Consider the following 27,185-nt stretch of genomic DNA (forward strand, 5'->3'; position numbering starts at 1 on the left):
GAAAAATTAGAATATCTATTGGGGAGAGAACGAGCTGTAAAATGCTTAATAAGAATTGTCATTTTTTCATCACACTATTTTGGGGGGTAACATGCATTCATGTATACAAGTGAGACAATAAAAATCGGAAAGAAATCGGAAAACGGCTTACAAAATAAGAATACGCTTTAAAATGAAATTTAAGTTGTTTTAAACTTCTTTTGTGATTAAAATATTTTTTCCCTAAAATACAAACAGTTCAATGAGAAATTTTGATGCACAAAATCTGCGCGTGAAAATGGGGGTAGAGGAAAATTTAAGACAATACAGCGAAACGAAGTCGGAGACCCCCAGATTTTTTTTTGCTCATTTTATAGTAAAATAAATTTATATGATAATTTTTTATTTTTTAATCAATGGAACAGTTTTTACACACTACTTAGTCAATCCGCCCGAAAACAATAATTTCGTAGAAAGATTTTCGCATGATTTTTGCATAAAGTAAGAATTCCTTCGTAGAATAGTCGGAGTACATGTTTGAAAATGACACCACCGTATAGTCGACACATAAATGTTATCAAATGTAAGTCAGGACAAATTTTAAGACTTGTTCTAACATATTTTAATTATTTGATAGTGGAAATTTGAACTGATATCAATAGATTGACGGAGCATTAAATTCAATTTTCAGCCATGTTAAAGTCACAGCATTATCATGGCAGCACCCTTTTCTTCATGGTAAGCATTTACTAATCTTTCTTGATAATAAACGAAATCTTAAAATTGTAAAGAGCATTAAGTTAAAACAGCGATTGAAATGAAAATATTAACATATACTGTTTGCAGTTTTCCTGTATTAAATATAACATATGTTTTATTCGGATACGTGCAGGCAGCTTTTAACTCTCACATGATGTACACACATGCCAGTTTATGTTTGACGTATTCATGACGTCATAAGTTTACTACTTATACTGGTAATAAAACATTGTTGTGTTGTAAACTGTTTGTTTTACACCGTTTACGTACGTTCTTTAACTAAACAAATTGATAACTACTGATTATGTACTACAGATTGTATTATTTGGCTGCGGATCTGGTGAAGATGTATGCAGAGACGAAATTTGTAAGAATTATGTTTGACCCGATTATTAAAGAACACAGTATATTATTACAAGCAATGATACAAAACTTTTTATTGTTTTGTTATTGTTATTGTGCACTTTTACATGTATTAATATCTATTACATATAGGAGGCAAAACAATATCACTTTCTCAAAGTTGTTGTAGACAAGGTAGAATGTCATAATTATATTTGTAATCAAGTAAAACGACGTTTGAGCGTGATTAGATAATTATTTGTTGATTTTCATTATTTTGAACCAAATTTACTCACAGAAGGTAATAATTTCTCAAGCGTTCGTGCCAATCAGATCCCGTGTTTGTACGATTTAGACATGCAATCACGATGGATCCATTGTATTTGTGGCATTTTAGATAAATTAGCGTTTATCAAACTCTTAACATATGAAGAGGATCCATTCTGAAGCTTTTCATTAAAAAACAACATAAATTTTGCCGAAAATATACTAAAATAATAGAATTGTTCATCTTGTAGTTGTAATAGCAATAATTCGGTCAAACATATGTCTCCGTAGTGTAGTCGTAAAAAGTCCTCAATAACAGACAATTTTTCAATTTGTAGCGCATTTGCTCGTAAAACGGGAACCAAGAGGATATTATTTTACTGTGGAATGTAATTTACATGAAATAAACCATTTTACATGCTTATACTTGCATGTTTTGAACTTCTTGACTTGAAAACTAAAGTAGGGTGTTTATTCTGCTAATAGGATTCTGAAATGCGGCAATATGAGGGTTGCTGGCAGTTCATTGCATAGAATTAAACACTCCCTTTTGATCACGATTATTAAGCATATGTTTAGAAATCTGGAAAGTTTACCAAGTCTGAATATTATATGGAACAAAGAACAGCATCTTTTCTTTGTGTAAAAGCTTATTATTTTCGTTGTAAAGTTATCGGTCTTACATACTAATTGTGGTACGAAATGTTACGAGTGCATACAAAATAAGGATATGCATCTCAAGTTTAGCTATTTTTCTTCATGAGCACATGAATTTCAGCGTCAGTCTTTGGAAATAAACTCAAGTTTTTAGACAAGTCTTTAGGGGGTTGCTGAAATTGTCCTTTTTGTGTTATCGTGTTTAACTTAATCATTTTCCCAAATATCCCCGTCTCTAAAGATAAATTGTTTGTTTTATTAGTTAACTTCAAAGCAGACGTAAAAAAAAGATATTTAATTCTATATGTACTGATGTTGAGAGTGACTATATACACATTTTAAGCAGTTATCCTTACATGTTCTATATTCATTCTTCTAGCTACAAAGGGTCGGCATTTTTTGGTAACTGTTCCACCAATGTATACCTTCGTCAGTTCCAACTGCTCAATAATTGTTGCGAGTTCAGGTAACGGTAATGCTGTAGTGGTGCTACACAACGGGCATAATGTAACAAAGCTTGGAAACTTCAGCTTGTTGAAAGGTGTGTTTATCTTTTTTCCATAACAAAATGTTACCGAAATAAGGTTTTCGTTTAATGAATTAATGTTGAAATAAACACCGATCTTATTTATCTACTCGGCAAGCTTTTTGTAGTAATGTTGAATTATATTCAATTCGTTCCCACCGTTGAAGCTGAGTCTGGATTATGGCACTGCTCAGTGGACAGCTGAGTAGCTGACAAAGTCGCAAATCTCTGTAACTCTGTGGCCACTTCTTGTCGCTGTGCATTACGCCTGGGTCTACCAGTCACACTTGTAATATGTTTCCTTCGTTGTCGTTGCATGCTTGAATGAAATATGTAATTTGCTATGCTAGAGTTTAGGTCTATCACAAATAACTTTGTTACACTCATTTAATCGTTTAGCTTGTTACTTAGTTACATACAGAACGTGTAAAATAAAATACCATGCTATAGTTTATCGACACTAGTTTAAAGAACCTGTTTTGACTCAAAGTTTCAAAAAATATATATTCCGTGTAAATGAACAATCTATATACTGTAAGCATGTAAATGCATTTTTTTTTCAACATAATTTTAATTGGAGTTTATAAACGTGACCTGTTCCTTTTGCTTCCAATACCACGGTGTCAATCCATAACGGATACCTCGTAGCGCAATTTACCGTGCCCAGTACCTCGAAGCGTAGGCAACGGAGCCTCGCAGCTATAAACAAGCCAGTGTCAAGAACTGCAAAGGTAGTAAGTAAAAGTTTGCTGTTGTTTCACAATAAATGTTCGAAGTGTGCCTTCACGGAACTTTCTATGTATATTTCTTATGAATACATGACTAAAAATGAAAATTTAACTAATCAATTTCATAAAATAGTGAAAACAATTGACAGATGTAAGCCTGAGTGGTCGTAAACATGCAGAAGTTTTCGCATTATTTCAATACATGTCACGTTTTCGTCAAGAAAATTGGTGCTAACACCTTCCTCCTGGTATACATACTTTACTTGTAATAATATACGATCCGTGCTGTCATTTGAAGAGCTACAGCAACACGCAAATTGAATCCAAACGAAATGGCAATGGCACCGGAGTCCTTTAAAACTGTTGCACCGGAGACCTGTTAGCGTGATGTTCAGTTTAGTGAGCTTAGCTGCCTATGATTAAGTGTGTTAATATTGACGGTATTTATGCATTTTATATAAAGAATTGTGGACATTTCGGTCAATGTTGTTATTTTTATCATTTTTGGTTTCTTTTTAAACAAGCAGTGATTATTTTGCTCCAAACATTTGACAGTTTAAAGACAAACTGCCAGTTTCTCGTCTGTCCTTAGAAAAGTCGCATATATGAGCAGTGCATAATGACAAAAATACGTGTTAACTAAAAAATTCTGCTTGGTAAAACATCATCATAGACTTGCAAACTTTCTGCATTAACTGGATTTTTATTTTGTTTCAGTGTGAGCACTGATTGATTGAGATTATTGAAATGGTAAGTGTTAAATATGAGTTCCATCGGAAAAACAGTCTTGCTATATTGTATCACGGGATTTCCCTTTCTGACGTTGCTTTTGCACTACCAACAAATTGATAATCGAAGTTCCTATACATATGAATATATTCTCTATATGTCTTTGTTACATTCCTTTTGATCTAAATACGTCACTATTTAAGTTTTATATGTGGTTATTTTCACCACCTCTGTCATTTATACGCAAAAGGAGGCGTGTATTTCATATAATTTTATATGTTATAACTAGTGACAAGACCCGTGGCCCGGTCGTGTGTTGAATCCATGGCAAGACAGTTCCTCGAAAAATGAGTGACAAAGCCTGTCAGTTTATAATTTTACCCAGTAGAGGAAACTTCCCATTCGGGAAATCAGTTTATGGACTTTCCCTACTTTTCGAACGGAAAACTTGTAAGATAGTTGTCACAGACTATGTTTACATGTGACAGATCTTCATACTATTGACTGAGGCTCCTCTATGGAATTTTCTTACCATACTCTTATATGAGCCACGAGAAAACCAACGTAGTGGCTTTGCCACCAGCATGAATCCAGACCAGCCTGCGCATCCGTGCAGTCTGGTCAGGATCCATACTGTTCGCTTTCAAAACCTATTGCAATTAGAGAAAAAGACTGCGCGGATGCACAGGCTGGTTTGGATCCATGCTGGTCGCAAACGCACTATGTTGGTTTTCTCATGGCGCGGCTCATATGTTTAAATACGTTTAATACTCATTGAACAAACAGTTCCATCAAACTTCGTTCGCAGTAAAAAATACCACCTTCTGAAAACACTTATTTCAATGCGTCAGTTTAATTTGGAGTATGTTGCTGAATTTTCCTTATATTTTCTACATGTTTAATATCCTTCTATATTTTCTACATCTACCTGTTTTGGGGTAAAGTGCATGCATGTTTCTCTGTTAAAGTTTGAAGATGTGCTGTGTCCAGCTTTATTCTCTCATTCGTTTCGCTCACTCGATGTTTAAACTAAAATATGTTTTCCAAGGTGTAAGGCGGCACAATTTAAGGTAAACACATTGGTAAAATATGTTACGAAAAGAACATTTAAAGTATGTAAGTACTTGCTATTTATATCCAAATCAGTATTGTTTCAGGAATGGGTATGTAAACACTTTTTCCGCACAACCCATAATGTCAAGTCAATATGATATCAAGTGTACGAACTGTCTTCTCCCAATTCTATACATCATGTTTTATAGACTCTCAACAAAGTGTTAAAATCAGACAGAAACATGGCATTTTACTTATTTATGTGTTTTATAGTTTAAAGGAGTCCCGTGTCATACAACTTAAAGGTGTCCGGTGCCATATATTTTGGAAAATTTGCATGTGCCAAAAGGACTCCCGTGCTTGTGAAAATACAGGTACCTTATAAATTACGCTTTTTCCTCGTTTTATAGAGCATTTGTCTGAATGATCATTTTGGACTGTGCGTGGAACTAATTTTTTTAACTCTTTTACACTGTATAAAGAGATAATCATACTGCAACTAGCATACTTTTATCCAAATATTTGTCATGTTTTACATAATACGCCGTGATATGGGCAATTTATTTTCGATACAAAACGTGCTTTTGTCCTTCATTGCATTAAATGCATATCATACTATAAAAGTAAACGTATCAAAAGTTCCGTGAGACATGGCGAGAGTCTTGATAAATCATACTTACGTCATTTTACCCTTTTTTATTAACCCTTTTTCGCCGGCTTCCATGTTTTGAGCTGTGAGGCTCCTGTGCCCTGCGCTTCGAGGTACTGGGCACGGTAAATTGCGCTACGAGGTATCCGTTATGGATTGACACCGTGAATACAAAAAAGGAAGAGACCTCTGCGTTCCTTGATGACGCAGGCTTGATGACGTAGATATATAGACCGCGTGCATGCCAACCAACAAGACCGGAGGAGTTACACCCTCACCCCCCCGGCAACACACACACACAACATCTCAATATAAAGATATCAGATTCTATCTGCAGACAAGCTCCATATAACTGCACTTATTATAGAATTAAACACAGACTTTATTTATCTACTCAGCAAGTATATCATGGTAATGTCAAGTAATTGTCAAGTCATCACGAGTAACGATATATCGTTTAACGTCATAAGATAACTAATAAAATCTACTATGCATTAGACAGAACTGTTACCAGTTACATATGGTAAACAATAAAATGTTGGTATGCGAATCTAAAACAGACTGAAACAGATTAACTCAGCGAAACAAGAAAATATTGTATTAAAAACTGCAGTCATAAGGCTTTCTCATGCAAGAATATTTTTTTTGTCTTTTATATTTTATAGTTCTGTTTTTTTTTGTGTGTGTAGGCGATGTGCAAAACCTTTACATTGGTGGAAATTCTATAGACCAATCTGCAATCGGAAAGCAAATGAAAGTTATTGAAATTGTTTCTTCTGTTGACATTGCTGTATATGTGGCCGGATACGTGTCCGGATCGGCCGCATCATTTGTAGTCTTTCCTGACGAGGCACTCTCTGTTGAGTATTCTGTACCAACTTACAAAACATTCAGCAGGTATGTGTTTAATTTTGGGTCCAAGGTCTGAACACAGGCATCTTGTATATATTTATTTACAGCATGTAGTTCCACTAACATACACGATTATACTGCACAATCATATAACAATACATACATTCAAGAAGTAGTAAAGCTCATTAATATTCATGAAGGCGGAGCCTACAATACATTAACTCATGTATCCAAACATCTCCCCTCCTTTAATATGAATGAAATACCTTATGTTATGTTTAATTAATAATATCAAGTTGCATGGTAAATTTTGTCAGCAAACAAGCGATTCTAGTTTACAACTTGTGACAACAAGGCGTATGCTAGATATAATTTTCACGAGGCAGAAATCGCACAACGTACCGATTACGACACCATTTCCGGTAAAGTTGCACGGTTTCGCATAATCAGACAAACGGCGCGTTTATTTCTAACGCTTGATCAAAACTAGTCCAAATGATAGGATGAACGTTTTGGGACATGGTGATAACTTTTGACTGTCACTGTTCCGTCACGTCCATGCTTATTCTGCGTATTTCTGTAAGGAAAGCGTACGCAAAATAAAAATTTCACGAGACAGAAATCGAACGGCGCACCGTTTCGGAAAAGTTGCATGGTTTTGGATATTCGGACAATCGCCTTGTTTATTTTTAACGCTTGATCAAAACTAGTCCCAATAATAGGATGTACGTTTCGGGACAGCGTGATAACTTTTGACTGTCACTGTTCCGTTACGTCCAAGCTTATGTTGCGTATTTTTGTAAGGAAACCCCCAATGAAGTCTGTTGGAAACGTTTCCTTATACATGTTCAATGAATGTATTTATTAAGGTAACGGTTCCGATAAAGAATTTCTGTTGACAATAAAGCATAAAATTGTCTCACTGTCAGTTTTGAACGTATGTTTTGTGTTTCGCTTCTGTCATTTTAGTGACATCGGCAGTTCGAGGTGTACTGAAACCGGTGTCGGGGTAGATATCTCCTCGCACTTATTCACATCAAATTTCCGAAGATTTTAGTCTTTTATTTAAAAATATGAGTTAAATTTAACCCATCTGACGTTTCTTAATGAATATTTATGTTTGATTTATTGGAGTCTGACTAGAATTTTATGACTTTTTTTGATTTTTAACGGTTTTTATTTCGGCGTGAAGGTCAAAAACAAGCATCATAAAAGGGCAATATTTCAAAATGAAATTGTGAAAAACCTAATTCGGTGACCACCCATTTTCTCTTTATATTTTAAAAGTAAACGTTATATTATGCCATTCTTGCAAGTTTAATTAAATTCCTTTAGGTAGATTTAGAAATATTAACTGTTGAAGGAAATATACAATATTTTATAACTATGATGCTTTTTTTACTTCGAAAACAACAACAACAAACAAGTGTCATGTAACTATTTCTTGAATCGCATTAAAATTTCTTTTTGATTTGAAGGGAAATAATCATGTCTTATCAGATTTGACTATCAGTTATACTTTATGAATTATTTATTTGATTCCTTGATCTTATATGCTATGGCAGACACGCTATAGATTTCAGGAAACACTTGTACCCTAGTCATGCATTATGACCTGAAATAAAATGAAAACGAAGTCGGTGACTACCATTTTTCTTTTTATTTTTTGGTTACTTATAGAATGAACTAACAATATTTGAAATATGAACAAAATCTGTTATTGGGAAAAAATGGTGAAATTCTAGCATACGTCTTTAACCGTATACGATCTGTCATTTTCATTCCTTTTAACGATTGTTCCTTCTTTTTCCTAACGTTTTTCGTGATCAAGTTTGATTCTAACCCTATCTCCGGGATTTAAACACGGTAATTTCCTAACATTGTTTTTTTCTGTCATAAAAATATTTCTGTCGAACTTTGGAGTTTTGAATGTTATTTTTCACGCGTGAAAACTATAGCCATTTAGGTCTGGTTTTCTCTGGTATGCAAGGAATATCAGTCCTAATGTTTCTTCCCATCATTAACTGATTAGGACTAAACCCTGCTGCTGATGTTATTGTAAATTATTATGATAAGTGTAGATACATCTTTCTGACGTAAGAATCTTTTTGCAATTTTGACTCCTGCCTCAGCAAAATTGGTTTGGTGATAATGCGGGCTTGAAAATGTTTGTTTAATTCCACGTTGTTCACAGAAATCAGCCATTTTCTGCGAAGTGAATTGTGATCCTCTGTTAATATTTCTTCTGGGTCACCCCAATGCAAGAATATGCTTTGTAACTTTTGAATGACAGTGTCCGTTGTTGCCTTTGTAAGGTGTCTTATTTCAATGTATTTCGAGTAAGAGTCAATCACGACAAGATACTGTTTGTTTAAGTGTTCACAAATGTCTGCAGAAACGTTAATCCATGGCCCTTGCGGAATGTTCGATGGTTTTAACGGTTCTTTCTTATTTGATGGCGTTTCTTCCTGGCATAATTGACAGTTTTTTATAGCCTCTTCAATGTCTTTGCCACCACACACTTTGTTGTGCAAGATTTCTAGATTTATTTATCCCTTGATGTCCTTTATGCAGTGTTTCAAGTACTATAACTCTTTCACCTTTCGGGATTACTATTCTTTGTCTGAACAAAACTAATCCATTAACAACTGACAAATCATTTCTTACACCAAAATATACTTGAACTGATTCTGGCAATTTTGAAGCTTTTCTTTTGGCCAACCTGTCTTAACATATGACATGATGTATTGCATATCTGCATCATTTTTTGTAGCCTCTGCTAAATTTCAACCTTAAATCTGATACTGGTAAATTTTCATAGATATTTTCTACAAATATATTCACCTCACTTTTAATATTTGCTTCACACATTTGTAACGGTGACCTTGATAAGGCGTATTTCACTACCATTTCAGAACCTTTGCAGTATTCTGCCACACCACTGAACCTACGTAATCTCATTAATAATATTTGACATCTAATGGGTACCTTATCTAAGTCTGGCCTACTAATCAACGGTAAAAGTGGTCTGTGGTCAATTATCAACTTACAATTATCTAAACCAACCAAATACTGCGAAAACTTCTCACATGCAAACACAAGACTTAGACACTCTAATTCTATTTGTGACCATTTTTCTCGGTTTCCGTCAAAGTTCTTGAACAAAATGCAATTGCTTTTAACTCGGAGCCTTATTGCTAGTACAGTGCTCCGGCCACGCCTACCCTACTTGCGTCCGCAGCCACAACTATTGGCTTTTTCGGACCATAATAGACCAGCACGGGTGCGTTTGTGATAAGTTTTTTGACCATTTCGAAGGCTTTCATTTGACTTGGAGCCCACAACCAAACTACATCCTGTTTGAGCATATCTGTCATGGGACTCTTGATCATGGATAAATTTTCTACATATCTTCCCAAATAATTTATCAATCCTACGACTTGAAGCTCTTTTTTATCATTAGGTGGCTGTAACCCTGTAATAGCCTCTATTTTTTGGGGGATCTGGACTAATTCCAGTGGCACTAATTATGTGACCATAATACTCAACAGAACTTTTTCTGAAGTAGCATTTCTCTTTATTCAGTTTAAGACCTGACCTCTCGATTCACTTTATACTGCTTCTAAATTTGAGTCATGTTCGGACATATCCCTGCCGTAGACAATTATGTCGTCCATAATTACGTCAACACCTTTAAGCCCTGATAACAGTTCAGACATTTTCTTTTGAAATACTTCTGGACTGAGGTTCAAACCCATTGGAACGCGTTTATAAGCGTAGCGACCTGATGGGGTTATACTTGTGGTGAGTTTCGAACTCGCGTCATCTAGCGGTATTTGAAAGAAACAACTAGAGGCATCTAGCTTTGAAAACACAGTCATACCAGCGAGTTTCGGTGATATGTCGTCAATATTTTGAAGCATAAAGACCTCTCTCTTGACTGATTCATTCAGTTTTTTTTAAATCTACTGTGATTCGTACATCACCGTTTGCCTTTGGAATGGGGACCATCGGTGCACACCAGACAGTAGGCTCTGAAATTTTTTCTATAATACCATCTTCGACCATTCTCGTTATTTCTACTTTCGGGAGTAATGGAAATGGTACACGGCGCGCTGTTGTGACTGAATACGGTATCGCGTCTGGCTTTAATTCAATTTTGACAGGATCGCAATTAATCAAGCCTGTACGACCGAATACATTTTGCGGAATTTCATCTACACGGCGGATTAAGTTCATTGCAGAACATGCCCCTTCGACTAAGTAAATTTGTTTGGTCTTTGCCTGTAAGAACAAATACTCTAAGGAGAAATGTTCTATTATTTATAAATGTTTCGGCAATGAAGTAGCCTTTGACATTAACTTTACTACCCGGGGATCGCAATACAGATTTTGGTTTCTTTAATATTGGACGGGATTTAGCTTTACAAATGAAGCTTCGGACATGGTTGTGACGTCAGCCCCTGTATCAATTTTAAATTGAATATTTGACTTACAGATGTTCAGATTAATAATCCATGGTGATTCATTTTTATTTTCACAATTGATAGAATCAATAATTCCACAGTTTTCATGGTTTTCACTATCACTATTTTGTGTGTCATTCAATTCTTGCACGGATTGTGTTTTACAACATGTTGCAAAGTGATTTATTTTTCCGCATTTTCGACAGCTCGCTCGCCCGTGGTTCCGGCTGCATCTAGTACATCTTGTTTCCTGTTTTTTCGGTTTCTGATCGAAACGTTTCCTAGAGTTTCTTGTGTCCCCCTGTGATTGACGCCAAAACGGTTGTGAATTTCTTCGAGGTGTTTTAACTTCTTCGATATTTTCAGGACTTTTTTTATTGTTCTTTGATTTGATTTTTCACCATTTCAGTTTGTCGAACTAATGCCATTGCCTCATCTAGGTTCAAGTCATCTTTCAACTGCAATTTTTGTGATAATTCTTTGTCTAAAATTCCAATAACGATTGCATCTCTTATTTGGTCTTGTTTATTTTCTTTAAAGTCACATCCTTCCACAATTTCGTGTAGACTTCTGATGAATTGTTCTGCTTGCTCTCCCGGTCATTGTTTTCTTTGATGGAATTTTGCTCTTTCATGTATATTGTTTCTTTTTGGCACAAAATATTCATTAAATTTGTCTAAAGTTTTATCAAAATATTTTGAATCTGCATCACAGATTGAATGACTTGAAGATATTTTCTGTCCCACCAGTCCTCCCACTTATGTGGAGCACAAAAGTCAAACTCTGTCGGCGGCGAAAATTTTGATGCCATTTTTTATTTAGCGCAATTTTTTATTTATTAAGTCCACAGATCGTCCTGAAATTCCTTTGAATTTCTATATCACTGATTTCCTTTGAAATTCCAGTATTTGTGTACAGTTATTATTATTTCCTTTGAAATAATTCCATTTTATATTATCCTTTGAAAATTCTCTTTAAAGCTGCTTTCCACACTCTAATTAAATTTCGTTATAAAAAAAATAATTCTACTTGTACGTGGTCAAATAATTCTGGTTTCAATAGTGAAACATTGATAATTGTTAAATTCGGCGTACTTTCAAAGATATAAATGGTAAACTACTAAATGTCGTCGACGACACTTAGCAGTTATAAGATAACCACTTTTTGGCCAACAGTAACAGAAACAGCAGTAACACCGTTTGCAAACACTAACGTTTATTGGTCGACGGAGCTTAAAAATGTGCGGCACAGGTTCCTTTTCAGGGAATATATAATACAATTCATCATACATTATTTTACAGATATTTAAAGATATTTACTGTCTTTCAAATTCATTATGGCCCAGATTTTTATCTCTGGTATGATTTAGGTAGTTTATTCAATCTTCTACCTTATGTCTTCTATGCGAATGCCGTTAAAAGTACTTTCCCCCAGATAGAACATTGCATGTTCAAGCATTTGAAAGACAATATAAATACCTTTAAAATGGTGTACAGTAAGTGATGTCATATTCCCTGGCATAGTAATTGTTTGCTCTTCATTATGTTCACTAACGGCGTTTCTTCCTTGACGCAAACATATAAAATTGATTAATACACCCTGTTCATTCTCAAAGTATGCGCGTTACCCTACATGCATTTAAAAGAAATTAACATCACGTTTAAATTCATGTATAATAAATTGTGTCACATTCCCTGACAGTTTGTCTTTAAGCTGTTGAATATACCCCCCCCCCCCCCCCAACGAACTTTTACATTGCATATAAGGCCGTATATTAGAATATTCGCCGTTAAGTACCGAATTTCTTTACCCAGAAGCCTTAGGTAGCAGATGGCGGTTTTTTCTAGTACTTCGGACTTCCGAGCGATGTGGCCAAGTCAGACGGCTTCCGATATCTTACGAGATGCAGACCTGAAAATAAAAAGATACCGGTTTACATCTTACTTGAAGAAGAAATAAAATACATAGTAAACTTCATACAAAGCATAGATTTTTAAATCCACAAGCCACCTGAAAGATAATTTCAGCCCGCGAAAATACATGACATTTCAGCCCAAATTAGCCATATCTCCAACTGGCCTTAAAATGTTAGGGAAAATGATAGAGCCAAATGGCCACTTGCATTCTGTACTCAGTTTCAAGTATTACTTGCAGAGCTGGACAAAAATACCTGTCAACCGATTACTTTTTTCACTATTTTCAACTGTGTGAGGCCTATATGACATTTGACAGTTCACGAGACGCTCAATGCTGATAGTGGTATATATGCATTTCAAGCAGTTATATGAAAATGACACTTAGCTGGCAAACAGTAACAAAATGCGGAAGTGATAAATTTATTACTATTTGCATTTTGTTACTGTTTGCCAGCTAAGTGTGCGCTCTTTTGATTATCATAGTCTACTTTCAATTTCACATTCTAAAAATAGGTTTCGGTACTTTGAGGAAAATAAGCGATTACAAAGTAATAAAATGGAATTTAGATAAAATAATTGCTATTTGCATAGTCTGAAACCATAAAGAAAATATAGACAAATGATAAGATTGCTTGCGATTCTATGGAAAGTAGCTTTAAATTCCTTTTCTTCTGACACCATGATTTATTATGGGTCCAAGGTCTGAACACAGGCATCTTTTATATATTTATTTACAGCATGTAGTTCCACTAACATACAAGATTATACTGCACAATCATATAGCAATACATACATTCAAGAAGTAGTAAAGCTCATTAATATTCATGAAGGCGGAGCCTACAGTACATTGACTCATGTATCCAAACAGTATGTTAGATATCTAAACAAACTTAATCAATATAAGTCAAACTGCAATAACACGAACAAATGCTAATAAATATCTGTATCCCTGCTTGAGAACATTTCTAATACATTATCGGTTTTAACCACTGTCATAATTCTAAATTACCATTATGAAATCAATGTATATTTTTCTTCTTAAAATATTTGATTAAAACTCTATAATATGAGCACCAACCTCAGTTCGCATAACGATCCCAAAAGAATATTAGCAGCATAAAGCAACCCGGGAACATTAAGGTCCGAGCCAGTGTTCGTTCTCGGCATATATTATAAATGAAAAAATAATTTGAACTTACGAACTGCATTTTAAAAATGTGTATATGTGAGGCTATGGCTTTAATAATGTTTCTGAAATAACGCAACAGTAAGATTAAATAGCAACAAATAAATACCTCATTGGGCTATGGTCTTCAAAACTTCATATAATGATTGTCTTTGAAACTGAAACTGATTAATTTGATTGCACGCTTATTTCTGTACAATGACATACTCAATGGCGTTGTACATTTAATTTAGTTTTAATTACAAACCTTAAAAATATAAATGATGAAATGTAAAACTCACAAAGTTAAAAAAAAAAACAACACATGCTTTTATCGCATAACATATTTAAAAAAATTTTTCAAACAATGCAATGAAGTGTCTTAAATACATGTCTTTAGGTTTTGTTTTGAATGTATCAAGTGATTTACTTTTGCGTAATTCTAACGGTAGTTCATTCCGCAATTTTAGACCAGTAGTACAGAAACGTCTATCATTAAATGTTTTGCACTTGTTGTATGGAACAACATTATGGCTTTTGTTAAGTATTTTCGGAAGTTCTTAATTCGTAGGTAATTCAACATGGCTGTACGACATTTGCGATTTACATGATCTTTAAAGTTCAAGGTTTCATAAAGGAATGCATCAAGGTATCTAACTGTGCTTTCACGTTTGATATCATCACGGGGAACATTAATCGAATTTGTAAAAAATATTTTTCAATTGCGATCTGCTACTAAATATAATAAATTCAGTTTTTGAGGTGTTCATTTTCAGTTTGTTTCTATTCATCCAGTCATAGATAACCCTAAATGTATTAAGGGCAAAGTGCAAGGTCACTTTATATAAAATTTCATATCCTGTTGCCCCCACCCTATACCCATTCGATGGCATATGTATTCTACAAATATCTCCTATTATTATTGTATTTAATCTTTAAAAAACAAGATTAAATTTATTAATTGCACGACTAAAGTTACCATAAGATAGATCCAGGTTTCATTCTGAGTTATCAGGATACAAGAAATAATGCTATAGCTTCCGGTTACCTTACTATAACTTGTTTTAACATGACACCTTAGTCCTATATGTGTCTAGAGATATTGAAATGTTTAATATCAAACGTTGTTAAAAATACATATAATATTGTGGCTGCGCCCCCGCTTAATAGCGAGTTTTCACCCCACTCCCTCGTGATTTTAACCATCTTAACCTAATCCTCGTGTTTTTGATCGGCGAGGCCGCGGGGCGAAAAGTCGAAATGGCACAAATCAGCCACATATATGGCAAGCCAATTGTCCAATAATTACGTGAACCCCGGTTCACGGTCGAAAAACTAGGATTAAAGATCGATAAACTAGGTTTTTCGAACGTAAAACTAGGTTTATCAAATACTAACCTAATTTTCGAGTGAAAACATCAGATACCGGGCGTAAACCATAGTTTACGCTCGTGAACCCAGGTTTACGTTCGATAAACTAGGTTTCTCGATTGAACTATGAATTTCGGTCGTTATCCTATGTTTACGACCGTAAACTTGGGTTTACGAACGTGAACCTACATTTACGAGCGTGAACTATGGTTCACGACGTTACGACGCTCGAAAAAATAGGTTAGTATTTGAAAAACCTGGTTTTACGTTTGAAAAACCTGGTTTATCGAACGTAAACCTAAGTTCACGCTCGTAAACCCAAGTTCACGTTCGTAAACATAGGTTCACGCTCGAAAATATAGGTTCAGGTCCGTAAACTATGGTTCACGGTCGTAAACATAGGTTCACGTCCGTAAACATAGGTTCATGGCCGTAAACCCATGTTCACGCCCGAAATTCATTATTGATTCTATAATCCTAATATATCGACCGTAAACCATGGTTTACGTTTGATAAACTACGTTTCTCGATTGAACTATGAGTTTCGGTCGTTATCCTATGTTTACGATCGTTATCCTATGTTTACGCTCGTAAACCCTGGATCACGCTCGTAAACCATAGTTTACGAACGTGAACCTATGTCTACGACCGTGAACTGGGGTTTACAATCGTGACCCTACATTAACGAGCATGAACTATGGTTCACGGCGTTATCCTATGTTTTCGCTCGAAAATATAGGTTAGTATTCGTAAAACCTAGTTTTACGTTCGAAAAACCTAGTTTATCGATCGTTAATCCTAGTTTTTCGACCGTGAACTAGGGTTCACGTAATTATTGGACAATTGGCTTGCCATATAGTTACAAATCGATAAACACGGTTTTACGAAGGTAAACTGTAATTCACTGCCGTAAACCTAGGTTCACGCTCGTAAATATAGGTTCACGACCGTAAACATAGGTTTACGGCCGAAATTGATAGTTTATTTCATAATCCTAGTATATCAATCGTAAACCATGGTTTACGTTCGATAAACTAGGTTTCTCGATTGAACTATGAATTTCGGTCGTTATCCTATGTTTACGACCGTAAACTTGGGTTTACGAACGTGAACCTACGTTTAGGAGCGTGAAATATGGTTTACGACGTTATCCTATGTTATCGCTCGAAAAAATAGGTTAGTATTTGAAAAACCTGGTTTTACGTTTGAAAAACCTGGTTTATCGAACGTAAACCTAAGTGTTGAAATAAGAGATAAAACGGCGGGGTAGCGGGGCGACAATCCGCTAATTGGCGAGATAGCGGGGCGAAAAGGCGAATTTTAAGCATTGCAATGGCGGGGGCGCGGGACGAAACTCGCTTTTTGTCGGGGGCGAAATGTCCAGATTTAGTGACTAAAATGGCGAGGGCGCGGGGCGAATACACAATAATATGCTCTCTTCAAACGACGAGTTTTCGCACCGCCCCCCCCCCCCCGCCCAACAACACCAACATTAGAGTTATTAAATTTCGACTTTTCGCCCAGCGGCACCGCAAATTATCGTGTTTTCGCTCCGCGCCCCCGCTAAATAGCGAGTTTTCGCCCCGCGCCATTTTAACTTGTTAATTCTCGCTCGGCGATGCCGCGGGGCGAAAACGCGAAATGGCAGAAATAAGCCGCCATAACTGTTGTTACAAATGCATCCGAACTCAAATGTTAAGTCAGTGCCAGTTTATCTATTTGAACATGTTATATACAATAAAACTTGAACGTCCGCATGTCCGAACGGAAGTTTATGTTAAGAATATACGACACTAAATGTGTTTGTATATTTATTCTTCTGGAAAAAAACATTAGCCTGCCTCCGATACGTTGCTGACTAGGTCATTATTATACTGAACAAATGATTCTAACAAGGCTCGATTTGATAGTCATACTATGATCTGCGATAAACAACGTTAGACGCGCGGATCGGTGAGAGAGCATAATGACGTCAATTTGGACAAATGTATGGCTTCAAATTGCCACATGTCGTCCGATTCAGTACTTCTCGGACTTATAAAGTCCAGCATGCTTTTTATTAAAATATTTCAATTGGAATTTAAAAAAAAAACAACAATCAATGCCTTTTTGTCGTTTATCGTCTAATTTACCATGAATCATTGTTCAGATGCTAAGATATCTAATAACAAGGGCGCATATGAGCTCTGAACTGGATAAATCAGACCAAAACGCACTCGAAGGCTTTGATTAGTTAATAAATTAAAATTACCGTCACAAAACAGTTTTGCGTTGAAATGACGTCATAGACGTCGTAACGGTATATGTCAGTAACCGCGCGTGTTGAAAGTACGTGATTTTATGTTGCTTGTTTTGCATTTAAGCTAAACTTACACCTTAATTATTTGCTTGAATATTTTTCAGAAATCTTCCATTTTGCATAATGACCATAAGTTTGCAGATATTATGTACTGCTAGTAATATGTCATACGGAATGTAAGACAATGGTTTTATGGCAATCTTTTTCTTTAATATGCTAATGCAAATAGTAATAAATTTATCACTTCCGCAGTCTTTTACAGATCAGACTGAGGAGCTGAAAAATGTTGCATAACCATGTTTGCGTTCTTTCAATGTAAAAGGATTTTAGAGGGTCATTACTTCAAACCTTGAAATTAGTTGCAAAAAAGCGAGATTTTAGAAGCTAAAACATTGAATTACAGAAGTACAGCGGATGGCTTTATTCGATAAATTTGAATCTACCCTGGTGACAATGCTTACTATATTCTTAAGCTTCTGTTTCTAATGCTTCCTAATATTTTGTATGCACTCTTTTAAGACATGAAGAGGTTTCACATGTTTTCCACATTTTTGAGAAAATATGCGCTAAAAAACTATACACTACAATTTCGTTTATACAGTGGAGAGTACAACTACTTACTCATAACAAGCCTTAACAACGATACACAAATTAATGTAAGCAACTACCACTCAAAGTCAACTATTCATGAAACCATTTCAAGATTTGAAAGTTACACCTTAAAAACCATGGAAGATCCACAACTAGCTACTGTAACGAGCAGTAAACCAGTTAACGTTGTTGTCGGAAGTATGTGCACATTCGTCCCAAACCGGGATAGACGAGCTTGCGATTCGATGTACAACTCACCAATACCGGTTACATTTTGGGGGAAGAATTTCATTGTTCCTCCTTTAAAACCGAAAACCGGTTACTCTATTCGAATATATCCTAGAACACTAAACACGACTGTGAATATAGAATATTACAACAGTACTGTGCATAGGAATATAACATTTAAGGGCATGAAAGAGTTATTGATGGAAACCAACGATTATCCAGTCAAATCAACCAGTAAATGTAGTGCAGTATGGATTTGCTGAATATGGTGATCATGGCGATGCCTTTATGACGACTGTGCCGGCAGTAACCCACTTCAGCAATGACTACGTTTTCTCGACACCGTTTTCTGAAAATGGATTCACATACCGGCTGGCAATAACAATAGCGCGGGGCGATTTGGACGGACTTCTGCTTAGTGGTAAAAATGTATCACGCCTACCGTTTGTTGGGAAGTGGACTCCAAGTTCGCCTTTCGACAACCATACGTAAATCTTTTCTGTTAAAGTGAATTTTAATACAATAATTTTATATTCTTTGTATTATATCTTCTTAAACATCATCTGCCTGGTAAATTTTGAATTTTTAAGTCAGTATGACGGTATTTAAAAATGAAAAAACTTATTTTTATATAGGTACATGTCAGTATTTCAATTTCAGAGTTTTGACACTAGAAATTCAACCGGGCGTGCATATACTTCGGCACCAGTTGTTGCACGTAAAATTCACGTCTTTACTTTATGGTTTGAAAGATTCAAACGGATTTGGACACAGCTTGGGGTTCTCCTTCTCTGTTGAAAATCGTAATATCATATTTTCTGTACATTTATTGAATCTATCGGTTAGTTGTCGAAACTATTTGCCAGATAGTAGTTTTGACTATCGACCGACTGGGTATTTTATAAATGTTTCATTACGTGAGATCAGAACTAATTTCTTAATTTTTAATTTTAGCCCTGAACAACTACGATGATTGGTCGGTCAATTTCATAAACTATGGACTAAAGATTCATGTAAAAATATATAATATGTTAAGATAGATTTACATCGTAAGTCTATGATTAACAAATCTAGATCAAGAACAAAGGACAAACATTAGTGGGTTCAAAGGGCGATCTTTATGGAATCCTGTTGGGCCATTTATAATGTCGCCGTCGCGTTTGTGGGTCGACATACGACAACGAGAAGTGACATAGCGGCATTACGAAGTGACACCCGACAATCGAAAACAACGGCGACAACCCCAAACGACAATGTCGTGATATCCACTTTGAAATGTCGCCTTTCAAAAGCACGATATATTGCGATGTCACTTCGCGTTGTCGAGCGTCATATCGCATTGTCGCTATGTCACTTCGTAATGTCGCGATGTCACTTCGCGTTGTCGTGTGTCGACCCTGCAAACGCGACGGCGACATAATCAAACGACATGCGATAATCACAAACGACGCTCGACAACGCGAAGCGACATTTTCCAAATGTCGTATCGTATGTCGCGTGTCGCGGGTTTGGGTGAGGGTCGACGCGCGACAATTCTAAACGATACATACGCGAAGTGACACTCGACAATACGAAGCGACATTTTCATAATGTCGTATCGCATTGTCATGCGTCGACCGGTGTTCACTTGAATAAATACCGGCTAATCTTGGTCGCATTTTTTCGAACAATTCATCAATTTCATTTTATTATTAAAAGCGTTAAAAGTAAGGTATCAAAGTGAAATTTCTTTTAATAAGTAGTATTGCCTTATCGAATATTAAAAACAATGGTCTTCCTCGACGGGCACGCCGTCGGGAACATTTGCTGAACTTTGCCATTTTTGGCTTAAAATATTAGCAGTAAAATAAGTAAAAAGTGCTTATAAAATATTAATTTTGGGTAAATGACTGCAAATAAAAACTTGTTTTGATAGAAAATGACAAAATCTGAATGTTTGTAACAAAAAAAAAGACAACATCTGTTCGTCCGTCTGTACGTAATTAAAGATAAAAGCTGTATTTCCGTACTTTTCCGTACGGAAAATGTCCGTGTTTTTCATTAACTTCAGATAATTGTAGAATGTTCCAAACACAAAATATTTTAATGAAATAACATTTATAAATTAAATTCAAACATTGTCTAAACGGATATGTAACTTGTCTAAAAGGATATGTAACTTGTATAATTTTACCGCCGACGGTTTCGTCGGAGGACCGTCTCAAAATGTATCAGTTTTCGTGAAAATGTCGCTTCGTATTGTCGAGTGTCACTTCGCGTGTCGTGTATCGTTTGGAATTGTCGCGCGTCGACCCTCACCCAAACCCGCGACACGCGATATACAATACGACATTTGGAAAATGTCGCTTCGCGTGGTCGAGCGTCGTTTGTGATTATCGCATGTCGTTTGATAACGTTGCCGTCGCGTTTGCAGGGCCGACACACGACAACGCGAAGTGATATCGCGACATTACTAAGTGACATAGCGACAATGCGATATGACGCTCGACAACGCGAAGTGACATCGCAATATATCGTGCTTTTGAAAGGTGACATTTCAAAGTGGATATCGCGGCACTGGCATTTGGGACTGTCGCCGTCGTTTGCGATTGTCGGGTGTCACTTCGTAATGTCGCTATGTCACTTCTCGTTGTCGTGTGTCGACCCCACAAACGCGACAGCGACATTATAAATGACCCCAACAGGATTCCGTAAATCTTAATCTAACATAGGTGGATCCTCTATTTTCAAATTGTTGCACGCTCAGGCTTAAATCGAAGCTTACAGTATCATTTTTTGGTATCGACTTTTAATACATTAAACTATATGAGCATTTTGATTAATATCAAATTGACATGACAAACTCATGTCGATGATAAGAACTATGTAGCATTATTATATTCAATACTGCCTTGTAGGGCGTACATGTCAAAATGGCGGATCATGCACCAGAGATGGAACATGTGTGTGCCTTTCTGGATTAACCGGCGACAGTTGTGAACACAGTTTGTAACTGTTTCTATTGTTTTGTTTGTTTGTTGTTTTTTTTCCACTTTTTTGTATTCTTAATACAGCTTTGCTACGTTTTGTCTTAAGGATAAATAATAAAACATTCATTTAAATGCTATTTGCTCTTCCCGTTTAACCACAAAAAAGTGAAGAATTATGAGAACGTACACCTTTCAACAAAGATCCTTTTCATTTCCTACGTGTTGTCTTTGCAGACAAGTTTGACTGTATAAGGAAAAATGGTCAAAACAATGACATTTCAGTGTTACATCCTGATGACTTGGTCTGCTTTGACTGTGACTATACAACAGCATTGTCATACTGTGACATTATAAAAACGTGCGGAATAAACCAGGTATAACAATCAACAATTACTGAATTCTTTTATCTTTAGGATGTTTATAAATAAAAGTGAGACACTTATAACACAACTCTATATATAATATGAGCCGTGCAATGAGAAAACCAACATAGTGGGTTTGCGACCAGCATGGATCCAGACCAGCCTGCGCTCTCTAATTGCAATAGACTTTGAAAGCGAACAACATGGATCCTGACCGGACTGCGCGGATGCGCAGCTGGTCTGGATCCATGCTGGTCGCAAACCCACTATGTTGGTTTTCTCATGGCACGGCTCAATTATATACATATGTATTTAAAATGAAGTTTTTTTCAAGATTTGGCAAAACTTTTTTTATTAAAAAAACAGCCCTTTGTTAAAACTTACTGACATATTTTATACTGTTTCTATGTAATTCCAAAACATTCGCGACACCTTTACTATCTTTTCTTACCGTGTACTTCTTCTGCCTGTTTGTTTTGTCGGCCTTTTGCTGTCTACATATTCTGTATAAGAATTTGCTCGGCCTTTATACTGCCTATTTATAATCTATAAGATTGTTGCTCGGACTTATTGTATTTCTGTCTGTGTAAAATATTTGCTCGGCTCTTTGATGCGTAATTGTTCGGTGTAAAAATGTTGTTTTTTTTGCTCCCTACTTGTTCTGTCGCCCGGTATTTTGTTGCCTATATGTTCGCTTTTTGCTCTGTGTAATACTGCTGTCCGGCGTTTTGCTGCCTATTTGATTGTACTACAACATTTAATTCTCTCCAGATGTGCTATCTCCAGCGGACAAATGGTCCACATGGTCATATTCACTACGCGTCGGGCTGCACAGACATGCAGGTACATCTAATTACTTCAATATTCATTTTAAATCAGATAGAGATATATTATATTTTACGCCGCTTCTGGAAATGACCAGAATTAAACAAATCGACGTTTTCGGTAAGAACAAAAAGAAACATCCGTCTCATCTCTTAAGTAACACATTTTAAATGTCTACCTTGAAGTGCAGTTATTATTCTGCAAGATCCAGATATGAACCATGCATCCTTTCCCGAGGATGGTAGTAGCATCATTTTGATTTTTAAGAAATCTTTTCTTATGCAAATATTTTGGCAAACGAAGTGTATTTTTCCCGTAATTGTTAAAAGCAGGCAAACTCACAATTTATAAAACTGTTTTATTTTAGTAAAGAGAAATCAAAAGAACGGCAATTAAATTTGACAGGTGAACCGCGCCATGAGAAAACCAACATAGTGTGTCCGCGCAGTTTGGTCAGGATCCATGCTGTTCGCTAACAATTTCTCCAATTCCAATATGCTTTGAAAGCGAACAGCATGGATCCTGAACTGACTGCGCGGATGGATCCACGCTGGTCGCAAACGTACTATGTTGGTTTTCTCATAGTGCGGCTCATATATTGTAGATATTATTAAGTTGCTTTCATCGAATTGTACAAAGGTATGCACCCAACACAATCAGACGAACGGACGAACATCAAATGACATGTGTTTGCAATGTTGCGATAGAAGCTTCTGCAACTCGCACGGGTGCGGAGATAATGGTTGGTGAATTACCCAGGAAGTTATTTTTTACACTTTTGTCTTTTGTTTCCGCTCGTCATCGTAACTATAACTTCTATTTTATTGAAAGTATGTGGCGGAAAGTGACCGAAAAATAATAAGAGAACTTAAATAATGCACCCGGGTCTACACTGTGAGATATTTTCTATTCATTCTATCTGAAAAATTTGGTATACAAAAAGACAATAGGCAATAAATGAACTTTATTTTTTTAGGTTTCCCGATGAAAGAGTCGCGTGGTCCAATTTGTCTTGACTGCAGCTTTGCAAGCGATCCAAAAGCGTGCGATAAAGTCACAATATGTGGTCTTGATGAGGTACTAAATGTTTAAGTCACGCAATCTGAAAAATAAATTATGATGAATAGTAAAAACAAAAAGTGTCCTACCAATCATAATATTTATGTAATAGGAGCGGGAAAATGTGCAGCCCGATATAGGACTCGAACTTGCGACCTTCTGCTTGCAAGTCAGATGCTCTACCAACTGAGCTAATCGGACAATCGTATCATATATACATTATATACACACTGCTACATTCCTCCCTTCTTTTTTCAAAGACAAACTCAGATTCTTTTGACTAACCCAGCCGTTGCTTCATCCTAGCTCTAGGATTCCAAGGCTAGCCACCACACTCACGGCACCAATGTAATAGGAGCGGAAAAATGTGCAGCCCGATACAGGACTCGAACCTGCAACCTTCTGCTTTGCAAGTCAGATGCTCTACCAACTGAGCTAATCGGACAATCGATATCATAGGCTAATTATATACATTATATACACACTGCTACATTTATTATTTATTGTTGAATTATCAGAGACGATAGATAAATACAGTCACATTTAAAGATAATTCCGACCGCTTGTTTTAGCAGTCCACTTGTTTTAAATAGCCAGTACGCTTACTTCCCATTTTGACATTATGTTCTAATTTCAAACTATTTTAAGCAACCACTTGCCTTAAATAGCCACTTTTTTGTTACCTCAGCTGACTTTCAATAAAAAATGTACTAGTAATGGGTTGAATGTATTTTGATATCTATTTCTTGAACATAAAATCAATAGGACGTCGCTTTAACATTTTTAATAATATCTTTTTAAATACTTTTAGCTATGCCATATTGAAGAACTGCCATGGGGAGCTAACTCCATATTTCACCTCGGTTGCAAATCTAAACGTGTAAGTTACAATAGATATATCTTCAGTAACTATTTAAATCGCAGCTCTACTTGTTTTAGCTCATCAGAGCACGAAGTGCTCAATGTGAGCTATTGTGACCGGTCATTGTCCGTCGTCCGTCGTCTGACGTGCGTGGTCCGTCGTCCGTCGACATTTGCCTTGTGAACATTCTAAGGGCCACATTTGTGACCCAATCTTTATGAAACTTGGTCAGAATGTTAGTTTTGATGATTTCTAGGTCAAATTTGAAACTGGGTCATGTAGGGTCAAAAACAATGTCACCTGGTCAGATCAAAGGAAAAGCTTGTGAACATTCCAGAGGTCGCAGTTGTGACCCAATCTTTATGAGTCTTGGTCAGAATATTTCTCTTGAAGATCTCTAGGTCAAATTCGAAACTGGGTCATGGGCGGTCAGTAGGCCAGATCAACTCTGTGAGCGATATAGGGCCATGATGGTCCTCTTGTTTCCAAGTTAGGACTGCAATTTTATGTCAGTTTTGTTAACATAATCAAACCTAGTTGTTTGACCAACGGAAAATAGTGGACTTATTCCTAGTGTTTAATTTGTTAATCACTATCTCTTCAAGGTGAACATAGTAATGACAAGTATATTTCTCCCCTATGAAAAAATTAATGTTTACGCAAAATATCAGTTATCGTTGCTGTATAATGGCATCTTTAATCAATAAATAGTATTAGTCACCATATGATGGCATTGTGAACTGTATTAGTCTGTACATAATGGTAACTTACATTTATTTTATGTTTTTCGGTGGTTTATCGAAATATAACGGTGAATTATATCCTGATAAACTCACTGGCCACTCAGTGAAAATTATCAAATCTGATACCCGGATTAACGTCAAAAAGTTTACCGAGCGTACTGAAAGCCGGAAACAATATGACGATGACGTCGTTAAAATGACGTCATCTTTGCGATGCTTCCTGATAAAATTTCCCGCAAATTTCGACATTTTATTGAAATAAACACAACAAAAGTAGAGTTTTAGACATAAAATAAACAGAAAAATTGTTGGTATCGATGTAATATCACGGTAATTTCACTCGTGAACACCAAAAGTTGTTATTTTCACTCGTGGCTGCGCCACTCGTGAAAATATCACATTTGGTGCCCACTCGGTGAAATTATAACGTGATATTACACCGAAACCAACAATTATCCTCTATGTAATTCCATCTTGAATCTATCCATTGCTATATAATGGCTTAATTGAATGTATTAATCGCTATATAATGGATTCTTGAATGTTTAAATCGTTATGTAATGCCATCTTGAATATATTAGTCGCTACATAATGGTATTTTGAATATATTAGGAATGCGCATTGTGGACTGGATCACCCGCTGATTATACAGACGCGTCCTTCGACGATCAGGGTGCAGTAATACAGAGGTCGGTTCCGCTGTGCAAGGCATGTTGCCAAGACGACTATTGCAACAGGAACTGCACGAGTCACAACAGCAACAACCAAGGGATTATTGTTGGATAATTTGGTGTTTAGTTAAAGCATTGATTATAAAAAATGAATGGCAAATTAGGGATAGGTTTTCATTTACATCTTTTTTTTAATCTTACATTCTAACAAATTGAATTAAGAAATTTTCTGTTGACCCTTTCTCTTCTTTTTACCGTTTTGAATTGTTTTGAATGTATACGTTTATATCTTAAAGATATGAAATATCGATATAGCTAAAACCAATGACTTTAAGGCCGCATCCTTAGAATCAGCTGATCCTGGTTGATTTTTATTCTTATATAAAAGAAGTATTCAAAGGTAAAAAAAGTCCTTTTTAGCCTGTCTGATTTTTGAGAAAAAAGTCTACGAGGTATTGTCCTCACATGATCGTCGGCGTCGGCGTTGATTAAGCATTTTGTTTAGGTCTTTCTTTTCTCAAAATCTATAAGAGCTACAGCTTTGAAACTTTACACACTTGTTCATCATCATTAGGTGACTCTGTAGGCCAAGAACTACAACTCCAAAATGCATTGTGTCAGAATTACGGTCCTTTTTGTACTTAGAATTTCTGAACTGTAACTCATTTCTTACATACTGTCCAGCACTGGCAGACGACCGATGTCACCCGTAGGCGGTGCTCTTGTTATATTGTATATTGCACCTTTCTAAGTGATGTTTTTGTTGAAAGTAAGGTTGGACGTATCTTAAGGGCAGCTGATCTTGCACACGATGCTTTCATTTAATACACAGTTCAGCAAAACTGATATATGATAATTAGCAGCAGTTTACCTTGAATATTAAAACTTTGAGCACACTCTAATAGGCATCAATTTTATTACATCATTTTTCTTAATAATTTTGCCTTAAATATTTCTTGAATTTGTTAATATCTTAAGCAATAATTGACCAGGTCATAGTAAATTTGCTTTTACCAACACTAGATTTCCTTAAGGCCATGGACACGTGATCACATTCGGTTACGTGTTCTCGTTCGACATTCTTCGGGCGTTCACGTGACTTATTTTCGGAGGATAC

The 27,185-nt window shown here is 36.0% G+C and overlaps 1 protein-coding gene and 1 non-coding gene across 2 annotated transcripts; one reads left to right on the forward strand and one right to left on the reverse strand.

Annotated features, from left to right (window-relative positions):
- The first annotated feature begins 18,486 nt into the window (after positions 1-18,486).
- LOC128551604 (uncharacterized) lies at positions 18,487-26,280 on the forward strand. Its single transcript, XM_053532498.1, has 7 exons — positions 18,487-18,811; positions 21,781-21,920; positions 22,680-22,751; positions 23,373-23,475; positions 23,710-23,810; positions 24,604-24,672; positions 26,010-26,280. Exons 1-7 carry the CDS (start codon positions 18,487-18,489, stop codon positions 26,181-26,183), a joined length of 984 nt encoding a protein of 327 aa, XP_053388473.1. The 3' UTR covers positions 26,184-26,280.
- On the reverse strand, positions 24,164-24,237 carry Trnac-gca (transfer RNA cysteine (anticodon GCA)). Its single transcript has one exon. It is a non-coding gene; the product is annotated as a tRNA-Cys (tRNA).
- Positions 26,281-27,185: the final 905 nt, after the last annotated feature.

This window comes from Mercenaria mercenaria, unplaced genomic scaffold (genome assembly GCF_021730395.1).
Source record: "Mercenaria mercenaria strain notata unplaced genomic scaffold, MADL_Memer_1 contig_1295, whole genome shotgun sequence".
Classification (NCBI taxonomy): domain Eukaryota; kingdom Metazoa; phylum Mollusca; class Bivalvia; order Venerida; family Veneridae; genus Mercenaria; species Mercenaria mercenaria.

Bases quoted from the DNA above. Each gene is read 5' to 3' on its own strand.
- LOC128551604 (XM_053532498.1), top strand. From the start codon at position 18,487: ATGGAAGATCCACAACTAGCTACTGTAACGAGCAGTAAACCAGTTAAC. The intron at 18,812-21,780 runs GTAAATGTAGTG...TTGTCTTTGCAG, and splicing joins TTATCCAGTCAAATCAACCA to ACAAGTTTGACTGTATAAGG. The intron at 22,752-23,372 runs GTACATCTAATT...AATTGTACAAAG, and splicing joins CGGGCTGCACAGACATGCAG to GTATGCACCCAACACAATCA.